This window comes from Schistocerca americana, chromosome 4 (assembly GCF_021461395.2).
Source record: "Schistocerca americana isolate TAMUIC-IGC-003095 chromosome 4, iqSchAmer2.1, whole genome shotgun sequence".
NCBI lineage: Eukaryota > Metazoa > Arthropoda > Insecta > Orthoptera > Acrididae > Schistocerca > Schistocerca americana.
The window spans coordinates 650721885-650739621 of record NC_060122.1 but is presented as its reverse complement, the minus strand read 5'-3'; the positions used below and the strand labels follow the sequence as shown (position 1 = coordinate 650739621).

The following is a 17737-nucleotide window of genomic DNA, read 5'->3' as shown; positions in this document are numbered from 1 at the left end:
ACAAGTACTCGTATATAAACCAAGGATCCAAACTCACCCTTACTAGACACAGCTCAGATGATGGCTCAACATGCCTAGAAGAAAAATGCTATATTAGCACCAGATGTAGGCATTAATGGTCATACACTAAATGAATAATGATGCGTAAAATTCCTTGGTGTCCAATTGGATAACAAGCTAAAACAGAATCAATAAAAATTGAATCAAGAAGCTCAAGTCAGCATGTTATGCAGTTAAAAATGAATTTAACATATCTCATTAACACTCTTTCTACAATTTATCTGAATATCTAGATTCAGAGATATAAAATTTGTAAGCTTTGTGGCACATAGTGTTCAGGCTTTCTTGTAAAATGGTTTGACAAGTAGATATTAAGCTACTAATAGCAGATAAACAGCATAAAACTGATGAGGCAGCAACTTCTTTCAAAGTAGCAGCTTCCTTACTAACTCACTCAATTAAATTTAGATGAATCATAGTAAGTATTATAGACAGCAGCATGCAGATTAAGATTCTGTGATATCATTGTCTCATGTTACATGTACCTTGACTCATTCCACATCCATGAAGATTCTCCTTGATGGGACCTGTGGAACGCAATGAATGAATGAGTGCCCTTGGAAGTATCTCATTGTATTTACCTAAAGATGAAGTGTGTTGGCATATTTTGCATAGTTCCACTCCCCATGCCTTATTGAATTATATTCTTGAGCAATGCACATGAAGTATGTAAAGTGATTATTCAGCAGAAGTAAGATATTGTGTAAAGTAGATAACTGTACATCTTGCAGAAGCCTTTTTAAGGCTCTTGGAATTCTTACAATCACTTACCAAAAATTTTGCTCCTTACAGGTTATTGTTGCTGATAATGAGAGTCAGTTTCAGCTACACTGTGATTTTTAGACACACACAGTACGGGAGACAAAAGTAATATTCACGTTGACTTCGGCTGCTTGTCGAGAGTTCACATCAGAGTTATGTTCTGTGGTGGGAAGATTTTCATCAAACCCCTACCTAACAAAAAGTAAGAAATTGGGTATCCCTCACAGTTAAAAACAAAATTAAAAACATTCATCATTAGTCACTCTTTCTAAAAATTATCTGAATTCACGGATTCAAAAGTTTTGTTAGCCATTTGGAAAGTATCAGTGTTTGTTACGAAGCTGCATGACAAGTAATAACACACTGAAAATAGGACTCAATATTTACAGATGTAGCTAATACTTTTTTGAAGAATACCATTATAATGAAGTAAATATTCAACTATTAACTGCAGATAAGCAGCAGCTTTGTAGTAAAAATGAGGAGGCATTGTGCTCTTTCTAATTTACTCAAATTTAGGTGGCATAAACATGAATACCATTAAGCAGTGTAGTAATAAGTTTATTGTTATGCTGTACCACTTCTCTGCTATTTGGTGTTTGTAACCCACTACGAATCAAGTGGACAGCTGCCATCACAAGCTGATGGAAGAAGTCATAGGGAAGTGAAGCAGACAGAAGCGGGCAAGGTGTTATTTTGCAAGAAGCATCAGGTAGGTTTTAGATTAGATTAGATTAGATTTACTTTCATTCCAATTGATCCGTAGTGAGGAGGTCCTCCAGGATGTGGAACATGTCAGAATGTCAGAAAAATAACAATGCATGACAAATATTTACAACTAAAACAAATAAGCTAATATACCATTCCACAGGTCCCAAGGGGAATGATCATCATTTTTTAATGAACACTATATGAAAGAGTCATTTTACAAATACTAATGCACTGAATTTAAAATTAAGAAGTTTTTTTATTTATTTATAAGGTAATAAACATGTAATACACACACACACACACATATATTTACAATTAACACATTACTGCACTGAAACTGTGCAGAAGTTATAATGTGTGTGTTACGGCCAAACTTTCAGGAAACATTCCTCACACACAAAGAAAGAAAATATGTTATGTGGACATGTGTCCACATAACTTACTTCCATGTTAGTGCTCATTTTATGACTTCTCTTCAAATCACATTAATCATGGAATGGAAGCACACAGCAACAGAACGTACCAGCGTGACTTCACACACTTTGCTACAGGAAATGTTCAAAATGTCCTCCGTTAGAGAGGATACATGCATCCACCCTCTGTCGCGTGGAATCCCTGATGCGCTGATGCAGCCCTGGAGAATGGCGTACTGTATCACAGCCATCCACAATACAAGCACGAAGAGTCTCTACATTTGATACCGGGGTTGCGTAGACAAGAGCTTTCAAATGCCCCCATAAATGAAAGTCAAGAGGGTTGAGGTCAGGAGAGCGTGGAGGCCATGGAATTGGTCCGCCTCTACCAATCCATCGGTCACCAAATCTGTTGTTGAGAAGCGTACAAACACTTCGACTGAAATGTGCAGGAGCTCCATCGTGCATGAATCACATGTTGTGTTGTACTTGTAAAGGCACATGTTCTAGCAGCACAGGTAGAGTATCCCATATGAAATGATGGTAACGTGCTCCATTGAGCGCAGGTGGAAAAACATGGGACCCAATCAAGACATCACCAACAATGCCTGCCCAAACGTTCACAGAAAATCTTTGTTGATGACGTGATTGCACAATTGCGTGCGGATTCTCGTCAGCCCACACATGTTGATTGTGAAAATTTACAATTTGATCACGTTGGAATGAAGCCTCATCCGTAAAGAGAACATTTGCACTGAAATGAGGATTGACACATTGTTGGATGAACCATTCGCAGAAGTGTACCCGTGGAGGCCAAACAGCTGCTGATAGTGCCTGCACACGCTGTACGTGGTACGGAAACAACTGGTTCTCCTGTAGCCCTCTCCATACAGTGATGTGGTCAACGTTACCTTTTACAGCGGCAACTTCTCTGATGCTGACATTAGGGTTATCGTCAACTGCATGAAGAACTGCCTCATCCATTGCAGGTGTCCTCGTCGTTCTAGGTCTTCCCCAGTCACGAGTCATAGGCTGGAATGTTCCGTGCTCCCTAAGACGTTGATCAATTGCTTCGAACGTCTTCCTGTCGGGACACCTTCGTTCTGGAAATCTGTCTCGATACAAACGTACCGCGCCACGGCTATTGCCCCGTGCTAATCCATACATCAAATGGGCATCTGCCAACTCCGCATTAGTAAACATTGCACTGACTGCAAAACCACGTTCGTGATGAACACTAACCTGTTGATGCTACATACTGATGTGCTTGATGCTAGTACTGTAGAGCAATGAGTCGCATGTCAACACAAGCACCGAAGTCAACATTACCTTCCTTCAATTGGGCCAACTGGCAGTGAATCGAGGAACAATGATCAAATGAATCATTAATATCAATACTAAAATTAAGTCTACAACCACAGGAAACACAAGGTCCGTTGACAAGTGCAAGTTATTGAAAATATGTGTTCCTGAATAATGCACACATTTTTGTACAAGACTAAGTGATTTTAAATCCTTGTGAAGATTATTCTTATTTCTAGTATTGATTCCATGAATTGAGCTGTTGGTTTGAAAAAGTGATATATTTTTAATGACAAATTTCATCAAGGAATAAATATATAGGGAAGCAGTAGTTAGTATCCCTAGTTCCCTAAACAGGCTTCTGCAGGATGTCCTCGAGTTCACACCACATATAACTCTTACTGCACGTTTTTGTGGCCGGGAAACTCTAGCTTGGCTTGATGAATTACCCCAAAAAATAATCCCATATGACATTATGGAATGAAAGTAAGCATAGTATGCCAGCTTTTTCATTTTTATATCCCCTACGTCTGACAAAATTCGCATTGCAAACAGAGATTTGTTAAGACGCTTCAGCAGTTCCGTGGTGTGCTCCTCCCAGTTGAATTTATTATCTTGCTGTAATCCCAAGAATTTAACACTGTCCACTTCTTCTATCTTCTTGTCATCATATGTTAGACATATACTCGTGGGACACCCCTTACAAGTTCTGAACTGCATGTAGTGTGTTTTTTCAAAGTTGAGCGACAAAAGATTGTCTAGGAACCAGTGATTAATGTCCACAAATATTTTATTACCTGATCTTTCTAAGACTAAACTTGTTTTGCTATTTATTGCAATGTTTGTATCATTGGCAAACAAAACGAACTTGGCATCTGGTAATGTTACTGATGAAAGGTCATTGATATACACAAGAAAAAGTAAGGGCCCCAAAATGGAACCTTGTGGGACCCCACATGTAATTAGTTCCCAGTTTGATGATGCCTGATAACTGTGCTGATACAGTAAAAATCACCAGCCAGATCTCGCACTAGAACAAGTTATCATATATTTAACCTAATTCTGCTGTTACTGGAGCTGCAACACTGCTGACACAGCCAAATTACAGACAGTAGCAATAATGGCCTGGATTACTGCAAGTTGGGGCCTGGCACCAGGCCACTTCCTTCATTCATGTTTACTCATATTTCTGTGTAAAGGTACCATCAAACTGTTCATTTGAGGCTGTTCATGATTACATTCTTGCTAAAATTAAGGGTATTGTGTAATTAGTCTAAAAATATTCTGTGTTTACCCTTTCTGAAATTAGTGGTGTTGTGTAATTTTGCTCAACAAGCTGGTTACCTAACAGGATAAACTTTTCCCAAGAGAGTGTACCTTTACATGATCTCTTTATTGATTTTAATATTTCCTGCCAGAACTCCTAATCCCAAATACTTTTTTCAAATGTCCTTTTGCACTAAAATAGGGGATTTCATATGTGCCTAGTTACTATTTATTATTAATTGCTTTACTTTTGCCATTGTGACAAGCCAACCAAGTTCTTTATTTGAGTGGATGAGAGTACTCAGGGCTTATGGTTGAGAGGTTTAATGACACTCCACAGTCTCCAGCATATGATGCCTGAGCTTGTAAAGCTGTATCCAGCCAAGACTGGACAGCTTGCCTGAAACATATACCTTTTGCCATGGGCTGATGTACACATATAGCTTATCAAGTATAAAAGACATAGTAAGCAATAACTGCCACATCCTAAACAGGTTTGCATTTGGTATAGGATGGAAATATTTGAATGCTTGTGTTGCAAAATTATTATTAGATTATGTCTTCAAAGGAGTGGTAATTGTGAGCGAGGATATAATTGGTCATTATTTCTCGCAAGGAGTTGTGACTTTTGTGTCAACTAAGCATAGAAAGATATAATACTTGACAGTGGAAACACTGTGGCTCTTCGGGATTGTATAGAAAGAGGTGGCATCAACATGACCAGTGAAATGAAACACCATGCGGTACAGAAACAGGAAATGTAGAGAGCTTGTTGAATTGGTGGTTCAAGTTTACAGAATTTACGTTGACATCTATATTGTGCCACCTTAAATTCTTTTACATATGGCACCACTACTTCCCAAGGTCTCCACACATTTTCCACCATACTCATAGTCTTAACCTTCTCATGTTTATCCTGCAGATATCTAACTCCAGCTATAAGACCTCTGTCCTTTTTAGTCTTCATCTGTCATCTTCCTTTTCGAGGCACATACAGCTAAATAGAGGGAACACACTGCTAATTTCTCACTGCATTGACTCAAGGTATAGTATGGATTTTGTGCATCTTTCTCTTCTTAATCTTTATTTTATAGTTTGTTTTTATTTTTGAGACATTGTAATGGGTTTTGGTTTTATGGCAACGCATCTATTTTTTTCTTTGATCATTGGCATCTGCAAGGGGAGGGGAGGTGGCAATATGAAGTACAGTATTTTTAACATTACAGAACTCTCATCCATTTCTAAAAGTGGCTTTTTATGATTCTGCAAACCACATCATTTAACCAGTTGTACCATTATGTCGCTGACTGCAGTGAAATAATACTCACTTATTTAAAAAATGGCAGTTTTTGAGTCTTGCACCACTTGCCTTGCCCCTCCCCTCCCCCCCCCCCCCCCCCCCTTGCATAAGTTCTGCAGACACGTATGTCTGTGGGTAGTCTTCCTCTCATGCATAAATAAATAGATAAATTGTTTTACTAAATAATCCTTAACACCGAAAAAAATCAGCGATGTTCAAGGAGAAAAACAGTTGTTTTGAAGTTATTTCGTATTTAGGCTATAAAGAAAACACAGTCACAATGAATAAGGTAAAAAAGGCTGTATGTATTGCCTTATAAATATTGTGGATTGTATTTTTATATATTTTCTCTATGTCATAAATTTTTGCATATCTTCTGTACACCATGAACAGCACTAGAAACGTTTTATTTGCCAAAACTGGTTTTCGATAGTACGCAGTCTGTCATGTATGTTACTGCTGTCACATTGTGTACTTTGTTATTGGGCAGAATTCAGATCCTATCGTGTTAACTAACAAACATGTCATTGCTTTAGAAGTACATAATGCAAGTAGACATATTACTGCCACTCCATGTACATCTACAGATTTGTGGTAATTTATGTAGATATACAGTTGTTTATTTCCAGGTATCAGATGTCACAGACCATAAGATATAGACCGGAAAATCGGTTTTGGCAAATAAAGCATTTCTAATACAGCCCATGGTGTACAGGTGTTCATGTCTGAAAACTGAGGAACACCAAGTATTCATGATTTTAAAATTTTTCTTTTTTCACTTGTGAGTATACTATACAACTTTTATCAGTGAACTTTTGTTACACATTTTGCTTTGGCCACTGCTAGTTTCCTAATTTTGATACCGTATCATGGACGTTACTCATTATCTGACTGTCACAGTTTGGTGCTGTGCGAGATGAAGCGTTGGATTTAAGTTCTATGTAGTGTCAAATGTTACAGGCCACAGTGTGACAATACGTGCACACGTCCAGTTCCACTGATGTTTACTTTTGTTTAGTGCGAGTTGACCTATCGACGTCATTTTGCCGTGATATCGAACACAAACGACGTAAATGCTTACTTTACAATTTTGAATTGGCTTCTTATGATGAAGTCAATAAGTATAATATCATCTCAAAAGTTTGATCATTATTGCTATATTCAACATAGTAGTCCGTACTTCTGTTCGCAAGATACTGATAGATTCTGTACACTTCAATTTCAAGATTATCTCTGCTTTTAATGTACTGTACCTAACGCCACCTAACCCGAGCAGTGTTGAACCTCCGACGCTACTTTCGGTTTGTACGTATAGGTGGCATCGTTAGAGCAACTAGTGCCTAGTGCCTACTGCCTGTAGATGTCTCTAGTGGCATCGGCAGTAGCTTGTGTGGACGCGTGGGGAGAGGTTCTACAGGTGGTCGCAAGTGACTGTTGGGTTGGTGCTTGCAATAGGAGCGTGCTGAGGTTGAAAAGATTCTGGAAACAATTGTGAACACTCAGAAGTTATTATGACCAGGTCAGTAATAATTTAATTTTCCCTTCTTGCTTCCGATTTCTTTCATTATCCAAAAAATACACACTGACAGTGGGATGTGGAGGACCTATCGAAGCATTCTATGTGAATTTGTAACCTGGGGCTGGTAATGTATATTTATGGGTTGTAACATTAAACGTCGATCTGAAGTTTTCATGTTTTCTTGGAATGCTTTGCAGAGCATTGGTTGTACTTACGGTACAAAATTAATATGGCCATATCATCCATGGAAACTATGGTGAAATGTCAAACGTTCTTACATTATGTACATCAGAAGTTTTGTAGCACCCCGCTTCTCATTCACTGCCTACATCACTCCGGGTTCAGTTGGTGAAAAAAATAAACACTCTTCCAGTTGATTACGTTAATATAGCGGAGATACTATCGGTAATTACGCCACAGAATGAATTTTTTAAATTTCAACAAGTCTCTTATTTATTGTCAAGATTTCATAGACGTAAAAAAAGGCCCAGTAAATTATTTTTCCATATATGTATATTAGAACCAAAATGCGCGTCGGAGATTTGTCTCGGGACAATGAAGCTTTTCTGAATGCACCTTATATTTTATGTATGGAGAAACACGCGTTAAATGTGCAATGAAGGTAGACCGCAGACTACGCTACATACCGTTGTGCCACCAAAATTTCACTTCGTGGCAGGGTAGAGAAGACTATTGTGCCAGTGTAACATTGCACAACCATACCTAAAACTAATTTTAATATTGGTTTCATGGGAGGGTTTGCTGTCCATGTCATATCAGGTAATGTATTTTTGTAGTATTTATGAGAAAAAAAACTGATATTTTGCTGACTTAGTATGAAGGAAGATCAGTTTGGATTCCGTAGAAACACTGGAACACGTGAGGCAATACTGACCTTACGACTTATCTTAGAAGAAAGATTAAGGAAAGGCAAACCTACGTTTCTAGCATTTGTAGACTTAGAGAAAGCTTTTGACAATGTTGATTGGAATACTCTCTTTCAAATTCTAAAGGTGGCAGGGGTAAAATACAGGGAGCGAAAGGCTATTTACAATTTGTACAGAAACCAGATGGCAGTTATAAGAGTCGAGGGACATGAAAGGGAAGCAGTGGTTGGGAAGGGAGTAAGACAGGGTTGTAGCCTCTCCCCGATGTTGTTCAATCTGTATATTGAGCAAGCAGTAAAGGAAACAAAAGAAAAATTCGGAGTAGGTATTAAAATTCATGGAGAAGAAATAAAAACTTTGAGGTTCGCCGATGACATTGTAATTCTGTCAGAGACAGCAAAGGACTTGGAAGAGCAGTTGAATGGAATGGACAGTGTCTTGAAAGGAGGATATAAGATGAACATCAACAAAAGCAAAACAAGGATAATGGAATGTAGTCTAATTAAGTCGGGTGATGCTGAGGGAATTAGATTAGGAAATGAGGCACTTAAAGTAGTAAAGGAGTTTTGCTATTTGGGGAGCAAAATAACTGATGATGGTCGAAGTAGAGAGGATATAAAATGTAGGCTGGCAATGGCAAGGAAAGCGTTTCTGAAGAAGAGAAATTTGTTAACATCCAGTATTGATTTAAGTGTCAGGAAGTCATTTCTGAAAGTATTCGTATGGAGTGTAGCCATGTATGGAAGTGAAACATGGACGATAAATAGTTTGGACAAGAAGAGAATAGAAGCTTTCGAAATGTGGTGCTACAGAAGAATGCTGAAGATTAGATGGGTAGATCACATAACTAATGAGGAAGTATTGAATAGGATTGGGGAGAAGAGAAGTTTGTGGCACAACTTGACCAGAAGAAGGGATCGGTTGGTAGGACATGTTCTGAGGCATCAAGGGATCACCAATTTAGTATTGGAGGGCAGCGTGGAGGGTAAAAATCGTAGAGGGAGACCAAGAGATGAATACACTAAGCAGATTCAGAAGGATGTAGGTTGCAGTAGGTACTGGGAGATGAAAAAGCTTGCACAGGATAGAGTAGCATGGAGAGCTGCATCAAACCAGTCTCAGGACTGAAGACCACAACAACAACAACAGTATGAAGGTGCGTATAAATTTAAGAACGCGCAAGTGTATTCGTACCTTGCATCGTAGGTTCTTCTGTGGCATGAGATTTATACCATAAAGGCCTGCTCAGGTTAGGTCATGTTCACTTCATTTGTATATAAAGATAGCTAAAGGCATAAATACATAATGGTGCTGTAAAGTGATAGTATTGTCGGAGTCGTCTTTAACGGGAACACGATTTCTGATCCGAGACTTCCAACTACAATCCTAGTTTACAAACATACCACAAACACCATACCGGTACTCCTTTTCGGCAATGCGTCACGCAGTGTTGCCAGCCGTTAGCGTGTAACACGGACTCCCGTAATACGTACGTAAGTTATGAAGTCAGTCCACACAGTACGTAATACCGCAACGTAATCCGAATGCCATTCACTCCAGCTTTCGACGGGGCGTCATGTAGAGTATTATAAGAATGATGTGACATTTGCGGACGGTCCCGGTGGCTTCGCGTTACTGCCTCATCTATGACTGGCGCGTCACTGCTAACACCTCAACATGCGCAGGTTAATTTGCTCTCGTCGCCTTCGGTTTGATATTCGTGACGTGACGTCTAAATCTTGTTTCATGCTTCCTTGTTTTCGTGTCACTGCGAAGATTTAACAGTTCCTTCAACGATTGGTACCCGACAGAATAGAAACATTTGATATATGCGGTGTCTGTTCTTTCGGACGTGTCCGAAAGAGTACACCTCCATTCGCGAAGTGCCGCGAGCAATGAGAATAGTGGGTAAGTTGAGAATTTGGGTCTGACAGGAGGCATGCTAGGGTAGTCCGTGCAGTTGCGATGACTGACGTGTCCGGATGGCATAGTCGTCAGTGTGTCTGCCTAGTAAGCAGGAGACCTGACTTCGAATCCCGGTCCGGCACATATTTTCAAGTTCCACCATTGATTTAAATCAGTGTTCATTGGCATCCAAAGTCTGTTGTTTCTTTGCGTTTTGAAACATTTAAAACTGTACACCTGCGTAAACAGCCTGTAAGCGGCGTAAATGCCCAGCAGTGCGACGTGACGTGCTGTTGACACCCTATGTGAGCACGCCGAGACTCGCTGAAGCCGTTTTTGTGTTTAGAATGCATTTGGAAGATTACAACACACTACTGTCCTTGAAATGTGAGATATGAAATAACTGTCGCTGTTAAAGTGGCAAAATGTAGTTTGCATTTGACTCTGTAGAAGCGTTTTCAATAACCAGTTGAGTGAATTAACGAAATACATTGCGCACCCGTTTACATAAACCTATTGTAGAGATGGCTGTGGAGGAAGCAAGCTGCTTCCTGTCGTGAGCTTGGCTCTGCTTCCATAATGGACCCCTTTATCCACGAAGATAAAGATGAACCACAGACGGTAGGTAACGAACGCTGAAGTGTTTTATCTACTCTAAATCGATGCAATCAATGACGGATATTGTTGCAATATATTTATCAGTAATTATTGACGATAATATTATGACAGCAAAGAACTCCCGAAAGCGGAGAAAAATGTCATAGATTAGAAGTTTTCAGCCTTGTATCGATTGAGGACTAGGAAAGCGGAGTTAAGAATGAGTGCATGTTATCTACATTTGGAAGCTATGAAGACTCTCTGGTTCTGCATGATATAATAAGTACATTCTCTGTGCTTCGAAAAACTTCTTCCGTTGCAGTTACTTTAAATGCGACATATCTTCAGAAAAATTGCTACGAGGTATCTTGCAGCGAGTAGCGACCCGATACAGTTGTCGAAGGACTTCCATGCAATACTGCATACTTCATGGCTTTAGTTTCGTAATATGTATTGAAATTACAGAATATAGGCAGTGCCAAATTATTTCTGCGCAGACGATATCCGAAAAGACTCGAAACCGTAAAACTTGTTCACGACTTAGCGACAAAAGCTATGCAGTGCTGTAAAACAGTCACAAAATTCTCTTCCAGGTAACGCCACCTTCGCAGCACCCCAGCGGTAGAAAATCTACGAAATCCTTACGCACCGAGAAAGGTGGCTCCGTGGTTAGAGCACTGGACTCAAATTCGGGCCGTAAACCTTACGCGAATCGCTTAATTAGACTGCAACGCAAAGTATTGACAGGTAGTGCGAGCGCTTTCTCAAACAGCTAGAGAGCTATACCGAGAATTTGACGCTTCAGAATCTATCAGTGAGCTGGAAATGTGACGCCTGTTCTTACGCCTAACTACACGCCAGCGACTGGTTGAAACGCTACACTGGGGCTCGTGACGTCCTTCGCTAGAAAAGGGTAAAACATTATGAGATGCATATAGCTGAAGCCCGCCTGTTATATAAAGTTTCGTTTTAGATACACACAACACACACCCTCATGTGCACAGGTATACACAAAAAATTTTTTGTGTGGTTCAGTAGACAACAAATCATTAAATTTAAATTGCAATCCCATGGTTTCCAGCAAAGTTTCTGGGAGTTTTCCCTTAATCAGACGCATGCTAAGTCTGGGAAGTCTCTTCCAAATATTCCTAATTGGAATTCCCTTTGCCACCCTTCCAGCCCATTTTGGATATTTTTTCCGAAAAGAATGCGACTCTGCAAGGGGCCGAATGTCAAAACAAACCGCACTATCACTTGCAAAAGAGAATTAAAAAAGAGGGCAGGTGCAAGTAGGAATCGCGCTCTGGGGACTCCGTAGAATTTAATTACGTATATAGACAGTTCGTTGATCCTGGGAATCGAGAATCCAGACGTTTTCTTATCGACATTGATAATGGCAAGATATTGGTCCCATGAATTCCAAGACTTTCGAGAATGTTTTAAGTTAAATCGGCTAGCAAATGACAAAAAATTTTGCGTGTGCTGTAATTTCAACTTAATTCTTTTCAGAGTCTTACCTGTAGTGTGAAACCTTAATTTCGTGATTCTAGCCTAAAGGGAAGTAACCTATAGGTTTTGATGAGTGACTATGCGAATATCAAAATATAACGTAAATGCTTACGTCTTTTGATTTCATTGACTTCAATTTTTACTCCGCCAGTGACTGTAGACATCTGCGGCACAACTTTCAAATTGATGCGACTACCCGTTCTTGAGAAAAAAGCTTTTAACAGTTAGAAAGACGGACAAACAGCCAGAGGAACCTGAAATTATTCTGTTTTTACTGATTGAGGAGCAGAATCTTAATTGGTTAGTTTCAGCACGCTAGAATACCGCCGCCGAGTGAAAGTATTCATGCTAAGACTGTAATACTACGAATACTGACAACTACATTCGACAGCGTGAGAGCTTACCAGTAACCTCTGATAAGGGGAAAAAGGTGGTCTGTGATGCATATTTCTGTCTGACATCGTAGACGTTGGACACTACATTGTCGCAGATCGTAAATGTATTCAGTTCCATCCCCCGAAGTATTTCAGTTTTAGTACAGCTGGAAGATAAAATACGCTAATGAGGCTATAGGATGGAACTGACACGAGGACAAATGACCAGTGATCTAGTAACTGATATGCCTCAGCGTGCCTAAACAGGTGGCCACCGTAAATCCTCTGCAGGTTGAAAATTCGTCGGAATGAATGGCCCCCATTGCTGCGGGGATTCTGGAGTGTAGTGTCTGCAAAGAGGGTGTGTCCCAGAGTAGGAAGTAGGGCTGTGTGTCGAACTAACTTGCTTATTAGAGTATTGCTGCAGTCGAGAGGAGCGGGCCCTTGAAATCTACGTTCAGTCATCCAAATCCTGTTTACCCTAACAGATTATGGCAGATGCCGGAGTGGGTTGTTCGAAAAGAAAACGATGGATATGCTTTCTGATGTATACTGCTAAAACGCTATCCCGAAACCCTGTATCAGTTGCATGTTGCCTAAAGTCTTCCGGGGGCAAAAAAAATTTTGTTTTTCGCGATATTATCGACGTAAGGCAAGTATTACACTTACAAACCGCGTGTGCTGAGGCAGCAGAACTTACGGAACACAAATACACTGACTATATTCATCCAGTATTTGAGGACGAAAGTACTTCGCGACTTCCAGCAAACTTTATACACAATTTCAAACATTTCCTAAACTGTTACTCGATTTCGTGCCCAAAATCAAATATGTAACACATTAATCACACTTTTGAAGCTTTTTTATCCATGGGAGTTTGATTATTTAAAGAATCGTGTGTTCCCTGGTTCTTGGCATATCAGTCTCCGATCAGATTCTGTCCGTCTCTTGGGCACTGTGTGTGTTAAAGATACAGTAAAAACGTTGGTTTAGTTCATTGGAAAGTTAAAGGTGTTTTTTAATGATTGAATGATAATCGGTGGTACAGTAGGCAGAGTGAATTTCATTACTGCTCTGAAGTATATTTAACACAATATTAGAGCAGGTGCATAACAAGTCAGTCATCTTTTATTGCCTCTTTTTTGCGTATGTCTAGGTGTACCTTCGATTGAATCCCGTGCCGGGACAGTTTTAACCTGCTATGGATCAGCATTGTCTCAATATCAGTTACCTTAGTTCGTATGACAAGCATTTGCATTTATTGTTCTTGCAGCTCAGAGTCGCCGCGTGTGTGTGTGTGTGTAAGCGAAACTCTTGAAACACGCGACTTAATGTAATTACATACTACGTTTCTTAAGTATATATTATAGTGCACAATGTCTTTGTTGTCTGTACCATTGTTCTTGTCAGAGCGGACTAAATGAAATGAGGACACGGAACTGCATACGACGTACAGATAAGGCAATTCAGCTGCCGGTGAGTCACGGGAAGGTTAGTCTTGACGGATGTCGCGCTCGGATCACCTGACTGGAAGATGGTGGGGAAGGCCGAGACACGCCTCTCCATATAGTTTCTTCCCTCTCCCATTACCCGCTTCCCCTCCTACCCAGTACCCCCTCTACCTTTTCCGTATCATTCGGTTCCAGGCAGACAAGGATTCGCGCTGGTGAAAGCGGTCACGTTACATCCTATTACGTGGTGCGTCCCCTGCGATTGAGAAAGCGGTGTCCTTCACCTTTGCGGAGTCACATAGCGCCTTCAACGGAGACTGAGACAACCGGAGCAGGATATTTTTTTGCTGCGACGGAGCTGGGGAAGGTGCCATGCCGCACTGAGAGTTCGCCCCGGCCAGACAGGCACAGACCTGTTAGCGCGACCACCACCGGCCGTGCTTTGTTCCCCTAGTACAGGGTGGCGCACGAAAAACCGGCCCCGAGTACTAGACCATGTTCATCGTAAGAGTAAATCGGAAGAAAGCAGTACACAGTGTTTTCTTCCGCGTTTGCTGGAATCTCATTAGATTTCGTTTCATGTGCCTCGAATACAGTCAAGTACTGTTGTAAGGTTATGTTGTAATTACGCGCACATCGACTGAGCGATAACACGTAAAAACAGCTTCACCGGCGCTTTTAACTTCAACAGCACTGGCCAGCCAGCTGGTCCACCAGCTAACCTGTAGATGTCAGCAGTTGCTTTTAAGACGTAGAAAGAAACGAGCAAATAAATAATATAGCTTTGAATGTCATTTAATTTTTAAACAAAATGAAATAATATACGCCAGAACTCAGGTAATACGCTTCTTAGGGGAGCAGACGGAAAGCGTAACATGCTTTTGTTCTAACCTAACACAGTACTGAAATTACAAACAAGAGTAATGAAAATGCCTAACTTAAATACACGTTAATTTTTCTGCTCGAGCTATGTGTGACTCAAAAGCCTATTGAAAGGATTTCATTGTATTGAAAGGATTTCATTGTATTGAAAGGATTTCATTGTATTGAAAGGATTTCATTGTATTGAAAGGATTTCATTGTATTGAAAGGATTTCATTGTATTGAAAGGATTTCATTGTATTGAAAGGATTTCATTGTATTGAAAGGATTTCATTGTATAGTTAAATACAGAAGCCACTGTAGATATTACTTACGGTCTTCGCCTTCTCAACTGCTTTCAAAACGAATCCGATACATACATCTGAGTACTGAAACGCATCTGCCTCGTTGACGTTAAGTCGATCAACAATAGAATCCACGAAGCCATCAGAGCACCGCCTTGTCTCCTTTTATGACGTGCTGTTCTGTATCCCGTCATCGTTTGGTTGGCAGACATGTGACACAGCTTCTTGCATTAGTTCCAGTAAGTCAGGCAGCTTACATGTCTTGTTATTACTCGCGATGTATCTCTTAACTTGGCTCCAGATCAATTCTGTTGCTTCACATTGTAGTGATACAGTGGCAGTTGTAAAAATACAGCATTTGTATGGGGTGCTAGATGTGAAAATTGTTTCTATGTTTCTACGACGCTTATCACTCAGCTACGTGAGAGACTACATCTGTGGTATAAAATAATGGACGTGCTTTTTATTTGGGTTATGTCCAAAAAATTTAATTTGTTGTATTGTTTGAATTAAAACAATCTTGGACCATATCCGCTCCTGCTCAGGACTGTCATTCACTATCCTTAGTGACTCATTGAGCGGATTGCACGCTATCGGCCAGTGCTTCCCTCATTGGTCATCGCTATCCAGGACTCCCTTTCTCTCCTCGCTCAGCTTGGATGCTGGGTGGTTTTCATTTGGTTCCCAGGCCATGTTGGGATTCCTTGCAATGAACTTGCCCATCGACTACCAGACCATCTCTCGCTGTTGGCATTCCGGAAATAACCTTCGCTCGGCATTAGGTCTTCTCTCCTTTTCCTTCCTTCCCTGTCAATAGTTTATCATTTTATGGATGTTGTAGTTCCTTCTTTCAATGTGGTATTTTATCGGTTTTGTTTAATCTCAGGACTGATGACCACGTAGTTTGATCCCTTCCACACCCAACCAATCAACCAAAACAATCCTGGATAATCGAGAATTTATGTTTGCAATGACAACTGGAATTTTGCGTGCAATATGTAAGTAATTAGAAACAAGAATACTGCATTTTTCGTGTTAATTATCTTTTATACTTCAAAGATGTAGGTATTCAAAATAGAACGCAAAGAGCAGAAAGCCAAATCGAGACTTGAACTTTGGATCTATTGGCTATCCCCCATTCAAATCTACATCGATAGCGATTCAGCTCTGCATCGCTTCTACAACAAAGCCATAAATTTGGTAAATAACGCCCTCGGGAAACCTAAAAGCCAATTTTTTTTCTGTAAACGTATGAAAAACTTTGCGAGCAGTCTGTTTCTCGACGCTTTTTAACGTTGTTCCACGGCGTGTTTCACTACGGAGTAGGAAAGCAGCGTCAGCAATTTTCCCACTACGTATCAGTAGCGCGACAATCAGAACACAACGGTACAGACGCTACGACTGTACACGTTTTTTAAAATAAAAGCTCAATAACTAAAGTGTGATTAAGACAGGCATTGATGGCTGTTAACACATTAGAACATATTCAAGATTATTTTACCGTAAAAGAGTAACAAGACCTGTAATACATAAGCAGGACCTACTTCCAAGAGCGGAACTACACCAGCGTACGTGTGTTATGGTTCCTGACGCGGCTGCTCACTAATCATCGCGTTTGTGTTTGTTTACTTCAGGTTTATTCTTATGATGAACAAAATACAGACTGCCAATTGTCGCCCGCCACTTGTCATCCACTGTTTCGAAGCTGTTGCGACTAGGTTTTGTATTGTCAGTACGGAAGTCTAATTATTACATGTTCATCCATTTGTTGCTGCATCTTTTCGTGACGGGCAACAATTCGTGCGTAATTGGCGAGAAGTCTGTATACTCTGGACCAGTTTTTCGTGCGCCACCCTGCAGAAAATTTCCCGGCGTGTCAGTGATAGTATTTTATACTGTACGTCAGAACTGCTCCTAATTTTCTGAAAGGTTTGCAGGATTATGTTGGGATCCTATAAGCTGTACACCGGACTCAAAGGTTTCTCCGCCACAGGTTTCTCTAAATGTTGAAATATACGGTATTTAAATCGGAGCATACCAAATACGGTTGCCCAAAATATTCTAATAATTCATATTTGCTACTTCAAATGCCTCAATCTTTTCTAAAGCGCGTCTGACAGAAGTATTACCCTCAATGAAAGATACTTTTCTTTTGTGCTGGAGGAGCTTCTCATGGATTTTTTTTCCCCTACCATTCGACCCAGAAGAAATTATTTACCTTCTGCAACGTAACTAAGAAGAATCCCCTACCTGTACCAGAAAATCTTGGTCATAACATTTTTGTTAGGTGAAATTCTTCGGTAAAGGGTCACTGTCTTTCATACTGTACTTTGCTGTTTAGTTTCTGCGATGTAGTCGTGTGAAGTAGTGGATTCTAGTCTCATACGCAATATCAGATCGGCGAACAAAATCAATCGTATTAAACATGGTCAGATTTGATAAGAAAAACTTGTTGGCATTTGCTTTTGGTTAGTATTAACGAGTAAGGCGCCAAACTTTCGTATTGTTAATTCTT

At 40.2% G+C, this 17737-nt stretch overlaps 1 protein-coding gene across 1 annotated transcript in view; it reads left to right on the top strand.

Moving 5' to 3' along the window:
* The first annotated feature begins 7219 nt into the window (after positions 1–7219).
* Positions 7220–17737, top strand: part of LOC124613675 — a 148802-nt gene continuing 138284 nt past the window's right edge. Inside the window, exon 1 of the mRNA XM_047142392.1 lies at positions 7220–7333. Within this exon, the coding sequence (XP_046998348.1) occupies positions 7326–7333 (8 nt within the window). The 5' untranslated portion in view covers positions 7220–7325. The remainder of the gene's footprint in view (positions 7334–17737) is intronic.